The following is a 13,786-nucleotide window of genomic DNA, read 5'->3' on the forward strand; positions in this document are numbered from 1 at the left end:
ATCGACCTCAATCGCCCAACTATAATATCTCTGGCCTTCATCGCCCATCGACTACATTCCCTCCTACCATCGTGGCATGATTACGGTCTCTTTAACCATAGTCGTATGTGTCACGCCCCAAGATCTAACTTGGAAAGAATGTCAATCAATTACTCAAACAATTTACCAGAGTTATCTAAAACCTTCAATTAAACAATCTATCAAACATCTATAAAACTTAAAACATTAATATACAAGTCGATTCATATCTCAAAAGGTCATGTACAATACTCAGGAACTACACTATAATCACCAGTATTGAAATCTATCATGAGTACAAAAGAATCAAAATCATCAAAAGACAAAAACCTGAAAATCCGGATCAATTCCTATCTTCTGCTCCCTTGCCCTGACCTAAAAATATCAACCACATATAATGAGCTTTACAAAGCCCAGCAGGTCACCTAATACCTATAACTGAAATCAAAGCACGGCTATGCTATCAATATGCATGTCAGTCAATCAAATCCATATCAGTCAATGGTCAATAAGTCTATGCAATACGGAAGTCCATAGTCAATAAAACCAGTCAATGCAGCGGCAGGCGAATCGATAAATCAACTCAATAAATCCATGTCAATCTCCAATAAGAGTCGTCACTCTTTTCGCCCGTCGGCATTTCTATAAACTCCTTATGACTCCCAATCGTTATATCAATGATCAATGGTTTAAAGGAAAGCCCGTCGGCCCACCATCCTGTACAGGTCAATTCTATCTCCAACCAACGTTCAACCAGGTTCCACTTGTATTTCAGTATCAATAGTCAATTCAAGAATCAATTCAATAATCAATCAATAATCAATTCAATAATCAATATTAAAGCAATCTATAACAATCATATCAATAATCATAAGCATATCAATCTAATCTATCAATTCCAAGCAAATCAAAAAATTTACGAAAATCGGGCAGCGTAACGCCAGTCTATCAAATTTACACAAAAATCCTGCAAAAAGCACAAATTCCAAATTTCTCCAAATTACAATAGAATATCCACGACATCAATACAAGACTATTATTCTATAGAATCCAAATCAAATCAAGTCCTGATATTTTTCTATTCGATTAAAATCGCGTAGAATCAATTCCGACCGATAAAATCTTCGTAGAATATAGTCAAATCGTGTACAATAGTCATATCTATAACATACCAAAAGTTGTGCGGTGAAAGTTGTGTCAAATCGAAATCAGGTCAAAAGTTCGACTACGAAAACACAAAACAGTGCACAACTCGGTCAAAACTCAATATCTTTGAAAACAGAAATAGGATTCGGAGTCCTTACCACGAGATCTACACTTTCTCCAACAGCGGCGTCAGATGAAAAGCGCTCCGCGGCCTCCAAAATCCAGCTTTTCCTCTTTTCCCTTTCTATTTCTCTCTCCTCAAAATATCTGATTTCCTTAAATCATAAAGCTGATCGGCCCGGCCGATCGCCAAATCGTGCCGGGACGATCAGACCAAAATCATTGGCCTGGACGATCTCACTATCGTCCCGGACGATCCTGGGAGGAAAATCCAAGTCAGAGAGGAACAGTAAGGGAACGAGGTCTCACAGTATGACTACGGTCTCTCCAACTTCTATCACCTGACTATTATCCCTCTGACCATCGTCATCTGATAATGATTTCATCGACCTCAATCTCCCAACTATAATATCTCTAGCCTTCATCGCCCATCGACTACATTCCCTCCTACCATTGTGGCATGATTACGATCTCTTTAACCATATTCGAATGACTACGGTCCCTCTGAGTTCTATCACCTAACAATATTCACCCCCCCTCCCCGATCTTAGTCACTCAACTACAGTCCCTCTAATCTTCATCACCTTAACTATGATTCATTAGACCTCCATCGCCTAACTAAGATCCCACTGACCACCGTTGTCCTCCAACTACAGTCCCTCAACATCCATCGCATGCCGACTACTTTTTCCTCCAACATTTATCGCCTAACAAAAATCTCTTTGATCTCAGTCTAATTATGATCCATTTGATTTTCATTCCCCTACTACGGTTCCTTTGACGATAATTGCCCGCCGACTACAGTCCCTCCTGTTAAGATAGTTGCTATTTGCATGCATTATATTTTTGACAACTTATAAAGTTTTGATGATTTCAAACATTATTTCTATATATATCCAGACTGATCGTCCTGGACGATTGAGCTTCGTCCTGGACGATCTCAGCTCTGGAGAACTTCGTCCAGACGAGATTTAATTATCGTCCCCGGCGACGGGTTCTCTGGAAAATTTTCGTCCAGACGATCCAACATTTCGTCCAGACGAACCATACAGACAAAACAGTTTTCCTTGAACAACCTGTATCGATCGTCCCGGACGATCCAACTTCGTCCTGGACAAACCTGGAGCAAAACTGACATTACACAAACACGAGTGGAATCATTTTAACTTGACAAGGCCTTGAGATTTTTCCCCTTTTTACAATTTTCACATAAGAATTCTAGTATTTTTTATGACTCTTGCACTCTTCTCTCTTATTTGTGTATGTGTTGGATCTTCATACAATGCTAGGATACTAAACTTTATATATATCTATGACCATGAATGTTCTGGCATGTAACACAAATTATATTTTTTCATTTTGTTTGATTTGATTTGATGATGACTTTTTTACTTTTTTTTTAATCTTAAGCATTCGTAGGGTTTTAAGGAATTTGGGGAATGTAAGTGCATGTTGCTCCATTTTTTTCATGGTTTGATTTTATTTCAATTAATAAGAATTAAGTTTACCTAATAAATATTAATAAATATTTTTTATTTCTAAAAATGCAATACAAAAATGAAAAGGTTGTAATTTACTCTTGCTCAAAAACCCTTTACACTATTGGGGTATAGAAATTAAATTTATAACATTAGTATTGTTGTAAGAGCTATTATGTTTTATGATTTTTTTATTATATTTCCCTCTATGATTTTATATGTAAATTTTCATCTTTTTGTGGTGATGCAATATTCCTTAGAGGTACTCCAACACGATCAAAATGATGCCATGGCGCTAAGTTTTATATTTTCAAATTAAGAAAAATATCCTTTTGTAGTGTTACAGTGTTAAAAATCTAGTGTCGCATTACTCAGTAAATATTTTTTGATAAATATATAAACCCACTTTAAAAAAAAAAAATCATTTGTCTCATTTTTCCTAACTTCATGTGGCTAGAAGAGGAGGAAGCAAAAAAAAAAAAAGAGATTTTATGGTTCTTGGAGTTGTTTTCATCCATCCGGCCAATTGCGAATGTTTTTCATCTCAAGATACTCTAATTTCAGCGACTTTGTTTATTTTTGGTTTCCTAATTTTTTATTTGGTTAAAACTCATAAAATTCGTGAAATATCAATATTTAGTAAACTTTCATAGTGTTACTTTTAGTATATTATTATTTTAGTAATTTTATACATATTACAATGATCATATTAAAATTTTGAATATTTATATGCTTTGTAGAAAAAAATCCAAAATTGAATAATTTAGATGAATTTAAAATTTTGATAAATAAGTACCAAAATTTTGTTGGTGTAAGTATATCATGCATACTTGTTATAATTCAATTGTCATTATTATAATAATTAGTTTTTTTTTTTAATGATTTTCTTAAATGAAAAAAATCTGAATTTTAGCAATGTTCCTTATCAAAGAAGAGGGGGGAGGGGAGAGGAAGTTGTTCATTACTTTTTCATCTATCAATTTTGTTCAGATATTTCTTTTATTTTTTGTAAGTAACTCAAATCTCATTTTTTTTTCAATAATTTTGACTATTATATAGTATTTCTTGTAATGAATAGAATTAATCATTTGCTACTGTATTTTGATTGTGACATTTACATAAGCAAGAAAGGCTACATGCTAACAATATAAAATGGGTTAGCAGCAGTGGCGGAACCACATCAATGGGGGGGGGGGGGGGGGGGGGAGGGGGGGGGGGAGGTTTTGAAGAGAGAGAGAGAGAGAGAGAGAGAGAGAGAGAAATAATTGATTTGACTAATAACCAAAATGAAATCAGTTGAGATAAAAGATGTTGAAAATATCACATTAAAGCTATATATCATGCCTTTCTAAATTATACATTGATGCATGCATATATTGCTAATATTTATGACATTAACAGATACATTAATATCATTGACAGTATTGGATGTATTGATAGTACATAAATAGATAATGCATATAAATATATATGATAGAATTTTTTTAGTGATTTATGAATAATTTTTGCACCGTCGTTTTATCGATTTATTAAATTTTATACAATTATTTATTTTTAGATTCATTGTAATGATTCTCTACTTTTATTATTGATCATTTTGAGTTTTATTTATAATATTTGATTATTAACTACTTTGGCTATTATTGATTATAATATACTGAGCATATCATATTAATTTTTTAGTCCATGCATTGAAAGTTTTAGTGAGTTTAGATTATTGCTGGTCTTTTGAACTCATTATATGAATTTTTAAATGATTTCGGGTCAGGGAATTGGTCATGAACAATTATAGTGAGATTGTCAGAGATCTTTAGGTTTTCTTTAAATTTTAGCTTGTGACAGATAAGTGATAGAATGGTCTCCTAGCTAGTGTAAATGATACTTGGTAAATAATAGTAAAATATTTTGATATATATATATGGACTTTAGTTACTCTTAGTGATTATTATTTATATTGATGATTTATAGAAGTTCTGGTATATTCTTAAAATAATAAATAGATAATTCTTCTAAATTTGACTATGGGCGTTACAATTATCATATATATGTAGGAATGAGCATATTAAAATTTCTCATGAATCCCAATTTATATGTCAATATCATGTGCACTATAAATAATATAATAAATTATATATTGAGTGACTTTCAGATGGTTACTATATTAGATATGCTTCAAAATGTGTATATGTAAAAAAAATAGCTTATTATATTATTCAAGTTGGAGTAGATATCAATCATTAGAGACACCAGAATTTATACATGAAAAATCATGAAAAGGAAAAAATAATGGAGTCTTGGCGTCTTGCACAGTTGAAATGATTATGAAAAATCCTCGGAGAAGGGCATTGAATCAATGTAACAAAAAGTATATATGATAGTACATAATTAGAGAATTGCATGACAACTGGTATTAATAGAGTGCATGTATGTTCATTTGATAAGTAGAATCATAGTCGGCGGGCGATGACGATCGAAAGGACTGTAATTGACATGCAACGATGGTCGGAAGGACCATAGTCAACGGGTAATGATGGTCGAAAGGGTCGTAGTTGATGGGTGAAAGTGGTCAGAAGGACTGTAATCGACGGGCGATGGTGGTCGGAGGAAGGCTCGTTAGTGGCATCCATATGGAGGTATGATGATGATAGTCGACCATATAAGTTTTGTGTTCATAATTGCATTGAGATTCATGCCCGATCAAGATAGCTTTTTAATGGCATAACAAAAATAATGAATACAAATACCCAATCATTTATTCCTCTAAACAAATTTCAGCCTTCCATATGTATTATCCACTTTTAAAATTGACGGTATAGTCTAAGGACATCTCCAACCCAAAAACTTATTTTCCACTCGATTAGACAAAAAACTGAAAAAGCACTATTTTCTCTCTCCTTAAATTGCAAAACTCTTATATTTAGTGCTTGTCTATTTTATTAACATTTATTAGATTAAAAGAGATATTTTTCTTGAAAAAAAAAATTTTTGTGATGGAGAACAATAAATAATAAAATTTTCTTTCAGTATGATAACATTTATCCAGCCCATATTGAAAAGCTGATAGTTTTTTTTACAATAATTAATACAGCAATATATTTTAGATTAAAAATTCTTTAGCTTTCCAAATGACAGCCTTTCTTTGTGCAAATTATTACATGCAGTGTCCGGACCATCTGGAAGCGAATTCGGACGCGTCATGTCACCCGGATGCACCGGGGTCGGGGTGACGTGGTGCATCCGAATTCGTCTACGGACGAATCCGGACGCCGCACGTAATAATTTGTCCTTTCTTTGACAGATTTTAGCCCATATCCTTCTTCAAATCTCTATGCATTTGGCGATGGCGATATTCTTTCTCCTGGTCTCTTAGCTATGGGTGGCAAGATGGATTGACTGGTTATGTTCATGTCTAATTTGAAATTAAGATTATCCGAATTCAGATAATCTGAATCCAAATTGTTTAATAAATAGGTCTGATACATCATCAAAAATCACATTGATTAGAACAAAAATCTCGAGGTATAATTGAATTAGAAACTTTCAAAATTATATTTGGGACCATCCAAATTCTAATATTAGCAAACTTATAGCCAAACTAAACGTCTCGACTAGATGAACCCAACAACACCAAAATTGATTTAATTTGAGCCCATATGAGCTCAAATCAAGAGTTTAAAGCATATTTGAAAGCCTCATAGCATTAACTGTATGATCATATGATCTCCAAATTGGACATACTTATATTCGAATCGAGCTGCTCGACGAGATGAATCCAACAAACCTAATATCACTTAATTATGACATCATTAAAACACTTAAATGCTGAATAAATACTTTATGATAAATGGAATTAATATGTACGATGGAGTGTTTTGGATCTAGTTCTAATTACCAAAATCTCCATCTCAAAAAACTTATAAATAGGGGCCAATTATTCATATGAAAGGAGGAGGAAGAATAGAGAAAAAACTAGAGTGAGCTCTATTGTATTTTCCGGTCATCACTATCGATGACCACCACCACTTATTGTCGCCCACAACCACCATTTCCATCGACATTCAACATAAAAATAGAACCATCTCCAGAAATATTGACAAGCTTTAATCCGTTGGGTATAACTGTCCACCTATGTTCACCTATTTTTTATAATCCCTATTAGAGGAATCAAATCATGTTGTTGAGTGTTAAATGTCATTTTGTGAGCACTTGTTTCTATAATCTCCAAAAGAAAAAAAAAATAAACATATGTTTAATCCCTCTCCTCTTCCAAGGATGACGAACAGAGGATTCTTGTATCACTTATAATATAAGGAATTTTCAACTAGGTCAGGCCTCGTGTTTTATTTACATTTTCAGGTTTTCTACGTAAAAAAAATTATTTAACTATTATTTATCCGTGTGTGTTGACTTTTTTTATAATGCTGAGCTGTTAAACATATAGTGTATCAATTCAAATTTTCTAACACATAATAAGTTTAAAAAGGTCAGCCAAAACCCGGCACTCTAGCAACTCGAATAACTTGAATCAATCTTTAACCCATTTTGTTTAAAAATTTTGTTAGCTAAATAACTATAATGTTTGGGAATTTGATAAAAATAAGATGATTATACCAATTATAAAACAAGAAGGAAAATTTATTACGTGGTATATTTTCGGATAAAAAAATTAGTTCACGGGTCAACCCGAGCCGACCCGTTTATTAAATGGATTGACTTGAACCATAATTTTTTATAGTTGAATTGATAGATCAGATCATTTATTGCCACCTCTACTTGTAGCCTCCATTTTCTCTTCATTCATCATCATCTTCCTTCCTCAAACTCAATTTTAGCATCCCCTCAATACAAGTGTTTCATCTTCATTTTTGATTTAACGACTCGCTATCAGTCTTCACAACCATCATTCCCGTCTAAAGAAAGAGTTAGTAACTAATTCAATTTTGATTAACAATATTTACTCATCTATATATGCATATAATTTTATTAATTTTTTTAGCTGTTTTTTTTTTTGTGTAAAATGTTAGGGGCTTCGAACCTGAGCCACCAGAAGGAATTTCTTCTCGTCTACCAATGAGTTGAACTTGCGAGCTCTTTTTTAGTTGTTTTTTTTTTGGACATTTAGGTCATTTAAGGCAAACTCACACACACATAGACTTGAATCCTGAACCTCTTAGTTGGAAGCCTAAGCTCTCAACCAATAGGCCAAGGAGAGTTGTGTTCTTTTTTAGTTGTTAGTAAATATACATTTTATTTAATGATATAAAAATAAGCCCATCAATCACTCAGCTCATTCAATTTAATTAATCAATCAATGAAAGACTTTTTTTTTTTAATTTTAAACTTTTTTATAATACCTTAAAGCCCCTTTCTTAAATTTGATGCTTATTTTACAAGTTGAATTAGATTCTCTCTCCACCAAATGTAAAGCACGCGGACTGGGCTCGGTGTTGAGTTCTTCAGTGCTCACTGTCATAGACTTCATTGGGGGCATCGATCGAAGTTTAATTTTGTCTTTGATGGCGATCAAAACCTCGCATTCCTGTCTCTTGTTCTCCGTGATGACCAAATCCTCTACTACATTTCTAGTTTCCTCCGCTGATTGGCTTTCTGGTCGCTTCACTCCGCTGTTACCTTTCCTCCCGATTCATCTGCGTTGTTTTAGTTTGCCCGATGAGGTAGAGAAGAGCAAAAAAAGAGACATTTTTTGGTTTGCAAAGGTCAGGAGGTAAAAACCGTTTGTTTCTTCTTTGAATTGATTGGGTTTGTCTGAGGTTTTTGAACAAAAAGGTGTTGTTGAAGCCACTGTTTGATTATTCTTTGATTCCTGGGCATTATTTTTTACTTCTTTCTTATACAAATACTAATGGATTTAGGGTTTATTGATGTAATGATAGTAAAGATGGTAATAGAATCATGCAAGTGAATGGTATTGTTACCCTATTTCGGTTATTTTGTGGTAGAACTGCTTTTATTTATTTTGATGGTAAGGGAAGATGTCTTTATCTCTGTTAGCATAGGTTGACATGATGAATTAGCTTGCAGATTTATCAGGATGGATTTATTTTAGGTAAAATATCGTTGTTTAATCTCGTTGTAGTTTTTGTTTTGTGAATTTTGGTATAAACTGTGTAGATTTACAATAGAGAGAGGAACTTTAACGTGATTGTATTTGATCAATGTTTCAATGACCATCCAATTGGGGATGGTTTGTGTTGATGGAAATATATATAATACAAAATATAATATTGTATTTCACAAATTACGTTATGATTGATGAATTTAATAATTATTACAAGCTTCTCAACATATTTTGTATTATTTGTTAATGCTGCATAGCAACTTCATTGAAAATCAAGTTAAATACTTATTTATCAGTATAAGTTGTTGGGCAATCATTAAGAAAATAATCACCTATTCTACTGTGTAGTCAATGCTTGGATATCCTAATTGCAAAAAAAATGTTTTATACTATATGGAGATATTGTTATTAGAATTCAAGTTGAATGGTTGAAGTGGAGGAATGCTTCGGGTCTGTTGTGTGATAGAAAAGTACCCCTCAAACTTTAGGGAAAATTCTATGTTGGTGTTGATACCTGCAATGTTTTATGACGTAGAATGTTGGTCATTAAAAGAGAAGCGTAAAATTAAATTAAGTGTTGTAGAGATGAGGATGCTCAAGTGGATGAATAGCTTTACTCTTAGAGACAATACGGAATAAGTATATACATGAAGAGGTTGGAGTAGCTCAAGTGGCAGATAAGATTAGAGAGTCGTCGACTCGTTTATAGGCTTGCGAGTCGAGCTCAAACACGATTTTGAGCTCGACGACTTATCGAGTTCGAACAACCCTCCACTCGACTCGCTAGCTAGTTTAGCAGCTCGTGTAACTGCGACGGGAAAATGAAACCGCGGGGCTTATGTGAGCGGGAAAATAAAAATGCGGGGCTTGTGCCATGGGAAAATGAAAATGTGGATGCGGGCGGCACGTCAAGCGACACGGGATGATTGCTAATTTGATCTTTGCATCACATATTGCTTTCTTAGACTCCTTACAAGCCTCTTTATATTTTTTCCAATTATCAAAATTTTTACATTAAAAATAATTTTTATAACAAAAAATCTTAATTTTTATCTTTTCTTGAATATTTTGATTCCACCACCAACTATTTTTACTATTAGGAGATTTTTCCTTTGACATTCCGAACACTTCCGTTGTCAGATCCCGAGTCATGGATGAGAAAAGTGGAGGGTTGCGTTAGGTAGTTGACAACCAGCATAAAACTTATCGAATAATCATGACATGACATGAATTCGATGTCACGATGCAATAATAAAAAATATATTAGGATTCTTCATTTAATATAATGAGAGAATTCAACTATATTAAGGGGGAGAGCCATGTCCCAAAGTTGATCACCTTTAATGAGGAGAAGGAAGTCAATGACAATATGGGAATATGATAAGTGGACCCTCCTTTTTGCCAAGATTGAGAAGGAGATGTCTTCTTTGATGAGGGCTGATATAAGCATGAGAGGGTGATCGACTTGATGATAAATTTAAAGAGTAGATTATGGAGAAATCATCCTCCATCTTGCTACTGCCACATTACTTGGAGTGAATCAATAAGTTTGCTAAGGTTAAGAAAGCCAAGGTAGAATTGGATGACAAGGCCCATCATTTTTTTCTCTTTTGATACTTGACATAAGTGGTCCATCAACTCAAAGAATCCTCAGGATATAAGTTCAACTTGCTAAGTTTTAGTTAGTTAGTGGAAGCTAACAAGTCACTTAGATAAATTGCAGATAGAGACAGGCTAAGACAAACCCAAGAACCCTTGGATGAAAGCTCCTCGTTGAAGGTGAAGATCTCTGAGGTCCCTTGCTAGGCTAAGTTAAGATTATCAAATTTAATGGTTAATCACAATTATTTGAGCGGAAGTTTGAGAGGGGTGTCATTTACTACCTAGAATGTTGAATTGAGTGGTCTTCAGCAACATTTTTTGATGAATTCGAACGAGGATGAGTGGGGATTGCTTTTGTACCTCCTTTTCTTTTGTATTTTGATTCTATAACACAGGACAGCTAAAAGATAGGTATCCATAAAAATTAATTGGTTATAGAGATGAAACAAAGTTCCATTAATGAGAGTATTTATATTCTTCCTATTTACTCTGTATGATGTTTATTAGCTTCTGGCCTACCATTTTAGTGATTAATGGTTGATTGCTAATTAATGTTTGGCTTTGAGTCATACTTGACTCTTAGCCCCCTTATTGTGTCTTAGAGCAAGTCGTTATCTTATGGAAGGACCTCCCTTATATCTCTTTGTCTTCACGGGTGAGTTGGAAGGTGTGAAAGTGCTAAACTCATCTTTATGAAGTTGATTCTAAACTTATTTTTATGAATGTGGGTTTTAATGGTATTGGCTCATCTTTTTTCTCTTTCTATCCAACTACTACTTGAACTAAATTCCACCTATGACTTCAATGACTTGTATTCACTTGTCTCAAAATAAATTAGTACTTAAAGGAAGTACTTCTATATCAAAATTATTGAATGTCTCCAGGAAGTGTGCGAATTAATCATCAAATTGAGAATTTCGAATTGGATATGTTTTTGGTTTGCAGATATTGGGGTGTTGTTCTAGACTTTATTTATTACTTACATTTAGAAAGCTGTATTAATCTTGTTATAAATCACCTTCATAAAAATACTTGCAGATGCTATTTGTTATATGAATCCTTGAGTTAAGAAAAGAAATGGCGGAAATGGCGGAGATGTATACAAAGACATTTGAATCTGTGCAAGCAGCAATAACTTTGTTCGAGCAAAAGATAGATCCTAAAATATGCAGCACTAGCAGCAGTAAGGTAAGATACAAGAGGATAAATGGATAATATATCTGATATTTTTTTCGACCGTTAATTTGATTGCTTTTCTGTTGCTGATAGGAAGAGAGAGGAGAATTTTTTAAGGATTTAACAGATGACAATTTGCTGCTACATGAAAAAAGCCTGGCTTTTTTCGAGTTTGATGCATCTTCTAAGAACCCTGAGGAATTATTGGCCTTGTTAAAGCTGTATAAAGCTGAAAGGGACAATTATAAGGAGAAATTCAGAAAATCACAAGCTCTCTTTTTAGAATATGAGAAAGGAAATCATTTTTTTCATTCTTACAGCAATTTAGAAGCTGATGAATCAAGGACTGCTACTCAGAGGAAAGCTGAAATGATGAAGACAGAACTAAATCTGGAGGAAGGAAATAGCCAGAAGCTTTGGATGCACAATTCAGAGATTAAAAAAGTTTTCCTTTTATCTCAAGTGTCAAATATAGATGCAAAGAAGGATAGCCCTGCATTCTGTACTCCTAATGCAGAAAATTTTCTGTCACATATACAGCTAGAGGTTCTTAGAAGGCACTTGGATGAAATGGAGGATATGGAGAATGAACTGTTGAAACAGATTATAATTTCTGAATACTTACATATGGAATTAAAGCAGTCCAAAGAGGCACAAACTATTTTCTCAAAAGCTGTTTTAAGCGCCACGAATGAATTGGACCTTGTTAAATCAGAGAATGAGCGCATGAAGCAAGTCAACTCTGAGAGTGAATATTACATTCTTCAGATTGAAGAGGAAGGTGAAAGAATGAAAGAAGTGCTTGATATCTCAGCTGTGAAGATAAAGGCTATAAATAGCCAGATTGAGATGCTTGTGAGTGAGATTCAGAGGATGCAACAAGAAATTTCTAAGAGCAAGAACAAGGACTTAGAATTTCAGTCAAATGCTGCTATTCTCACATCTGAGCGTCATAATTCTTCTGCTGCCAAGGATTCAGAAGCAAGGTCTATGTCGTCGCAAGCACGATTGAACCAGGCAATCCAAAATCTAGCAGTAGAAGCCGAGGAAGCGAAAACCGAAGTACGAAGACTGGCTGAGTATAATAAAGTAGAGACAGAAAAAGAAGAAGATAGATCTAATAAGAAATCTGCATTCAATGATGCAGATGCTGGTTCCAATGGGTTTTGCACAGGCATTACAATCTCAATGGAAGAATACGAGTTTTTAATCCAGAAGTCAGAGATGGAAGATAACAGGAAGTGTGAACCTACTGATGACTCTGAGCTTAACAAGTTGAAAATAGAACTGGAAGATAAGAATGGAGAAATAAGTGAGCTGAGATGCAAATTAGAAGAGACCGAGAGAAGAGCTGAGTTGGCAGAGAAAGCCAAAGTAGCAGTGGAGAGTCAGCTCAGGAAGTGGAGGGAGCAGCGGCAGCTGAGAAGAGCTGCTTCAGATGCAGTAAAAGAGTACTGTGCTACCAAAAACGAAGCTAACAAACAGCATGAGAAGCCTTTGTTGTCTAAACTGGCTTGCATAAACCCTGAGTCTCATCCAAGAAGGAGCGTTTCCAGGCATGATGGAAGAAAATCAAGGTACGTTCCGCTCGGTAAACTTCTAAAAATAAAGTTTTAGGTTTCATTTGAGACGGCTTTCTTCTTGCTTTCTAAAACAGTTTCTAGTACAAATATTTTTTGAATTTAAATTTTTTGTACGAGAGAGCCGTTTTAAAAAGTTGTATGAAAGCTGTCCCAAACAAAGCCTTAGTTATCTTGATGTGAATGAGACCTTTGAATCAGGAAGAGTTTGGCTCCAATGGAAGTTATGAATTTGCTCTTTGCCAAATTTAATCCATTTCAAATAACATATTTTTATTGTTCAAAGGACCTTTTTCTTGTATTGCCTGATGTACTAACATTCTATATTCATGTTTCAACTTATTTGCATAGCATGTACTGCCTTTCAATAAGATAAGCTTATTTGGGACCTTTGGGTGATGCTCAATGATTTGATTTTAGATATACGTTTCATTTGGGACGGTTTTTTACTGTTTGTTAAAATAGTTTTTCTGTATAAAATTTCTTAAACTAAAAAATTTTATACTAAAAAACTGCTTTAGAAAGCAATAAAAAACCATTCCAAACGAAACTATTGATTGACTGCAAGGTTTTCTTTAGTTATTTAA

General features: G+C 34.0%; 1 protein-coding gene across 2 annotated transcripts; it reads left to right on the forward strand.

Annotated features, from left to right (window-relative positions):
* The first annotated feature begins 8,171 nt into the window (after positions 1-8,171).
* On the forward strand, positions 8,172-13,580 carry LOC110103524 (putative WEB family protein At4g17210). 2 transcript variants are annotated; one of them, XM_020832274.2, is made up of 3 exons: positions 8,172-8,487; positions 11,482-11,631; positions 11,713-13,580. In XM_020832274.2, the coding sequence occupies exons 2-3, from the start codon at positions 11,521-11,523 to the stop codon at positions 13,234-13,236; spliced, it is 1,635 nt and encodes a 544-aa protein (XP_020687933.1). In that variant the 5' UTR covers positions 8,172-8,487; positions 11,482-11,520; the 3' UTR covers positions 13,237-13,580. The 2 variants fall into 2 exon arrangements, with proteins under 2 accessions (XP_020687933.1, XP_020687934.1); XM_020832275.2 differs by having other exon boundaries at positions 8,172-8,479.
* Positions 13,581-13,786: the final 206 nt, after the last annotated feature.

The sequence above is a fragment of the Dendrobium catenatum genome, unplaced genomic scaffold (assembly GCF_001605985.2).
Source record: "Dendrobium catenatum unplaced genomic scaffold, ASM160598v2 original_scaffold_254917, whole genome shotgun sequence".
Lineage (NCBI taxonomy): Eukaryota > Viridiplantae > Streptophyta > Magnoliopsida > Asparagales > Orchidaceae > Dendrobium > Dendrobium catenatum.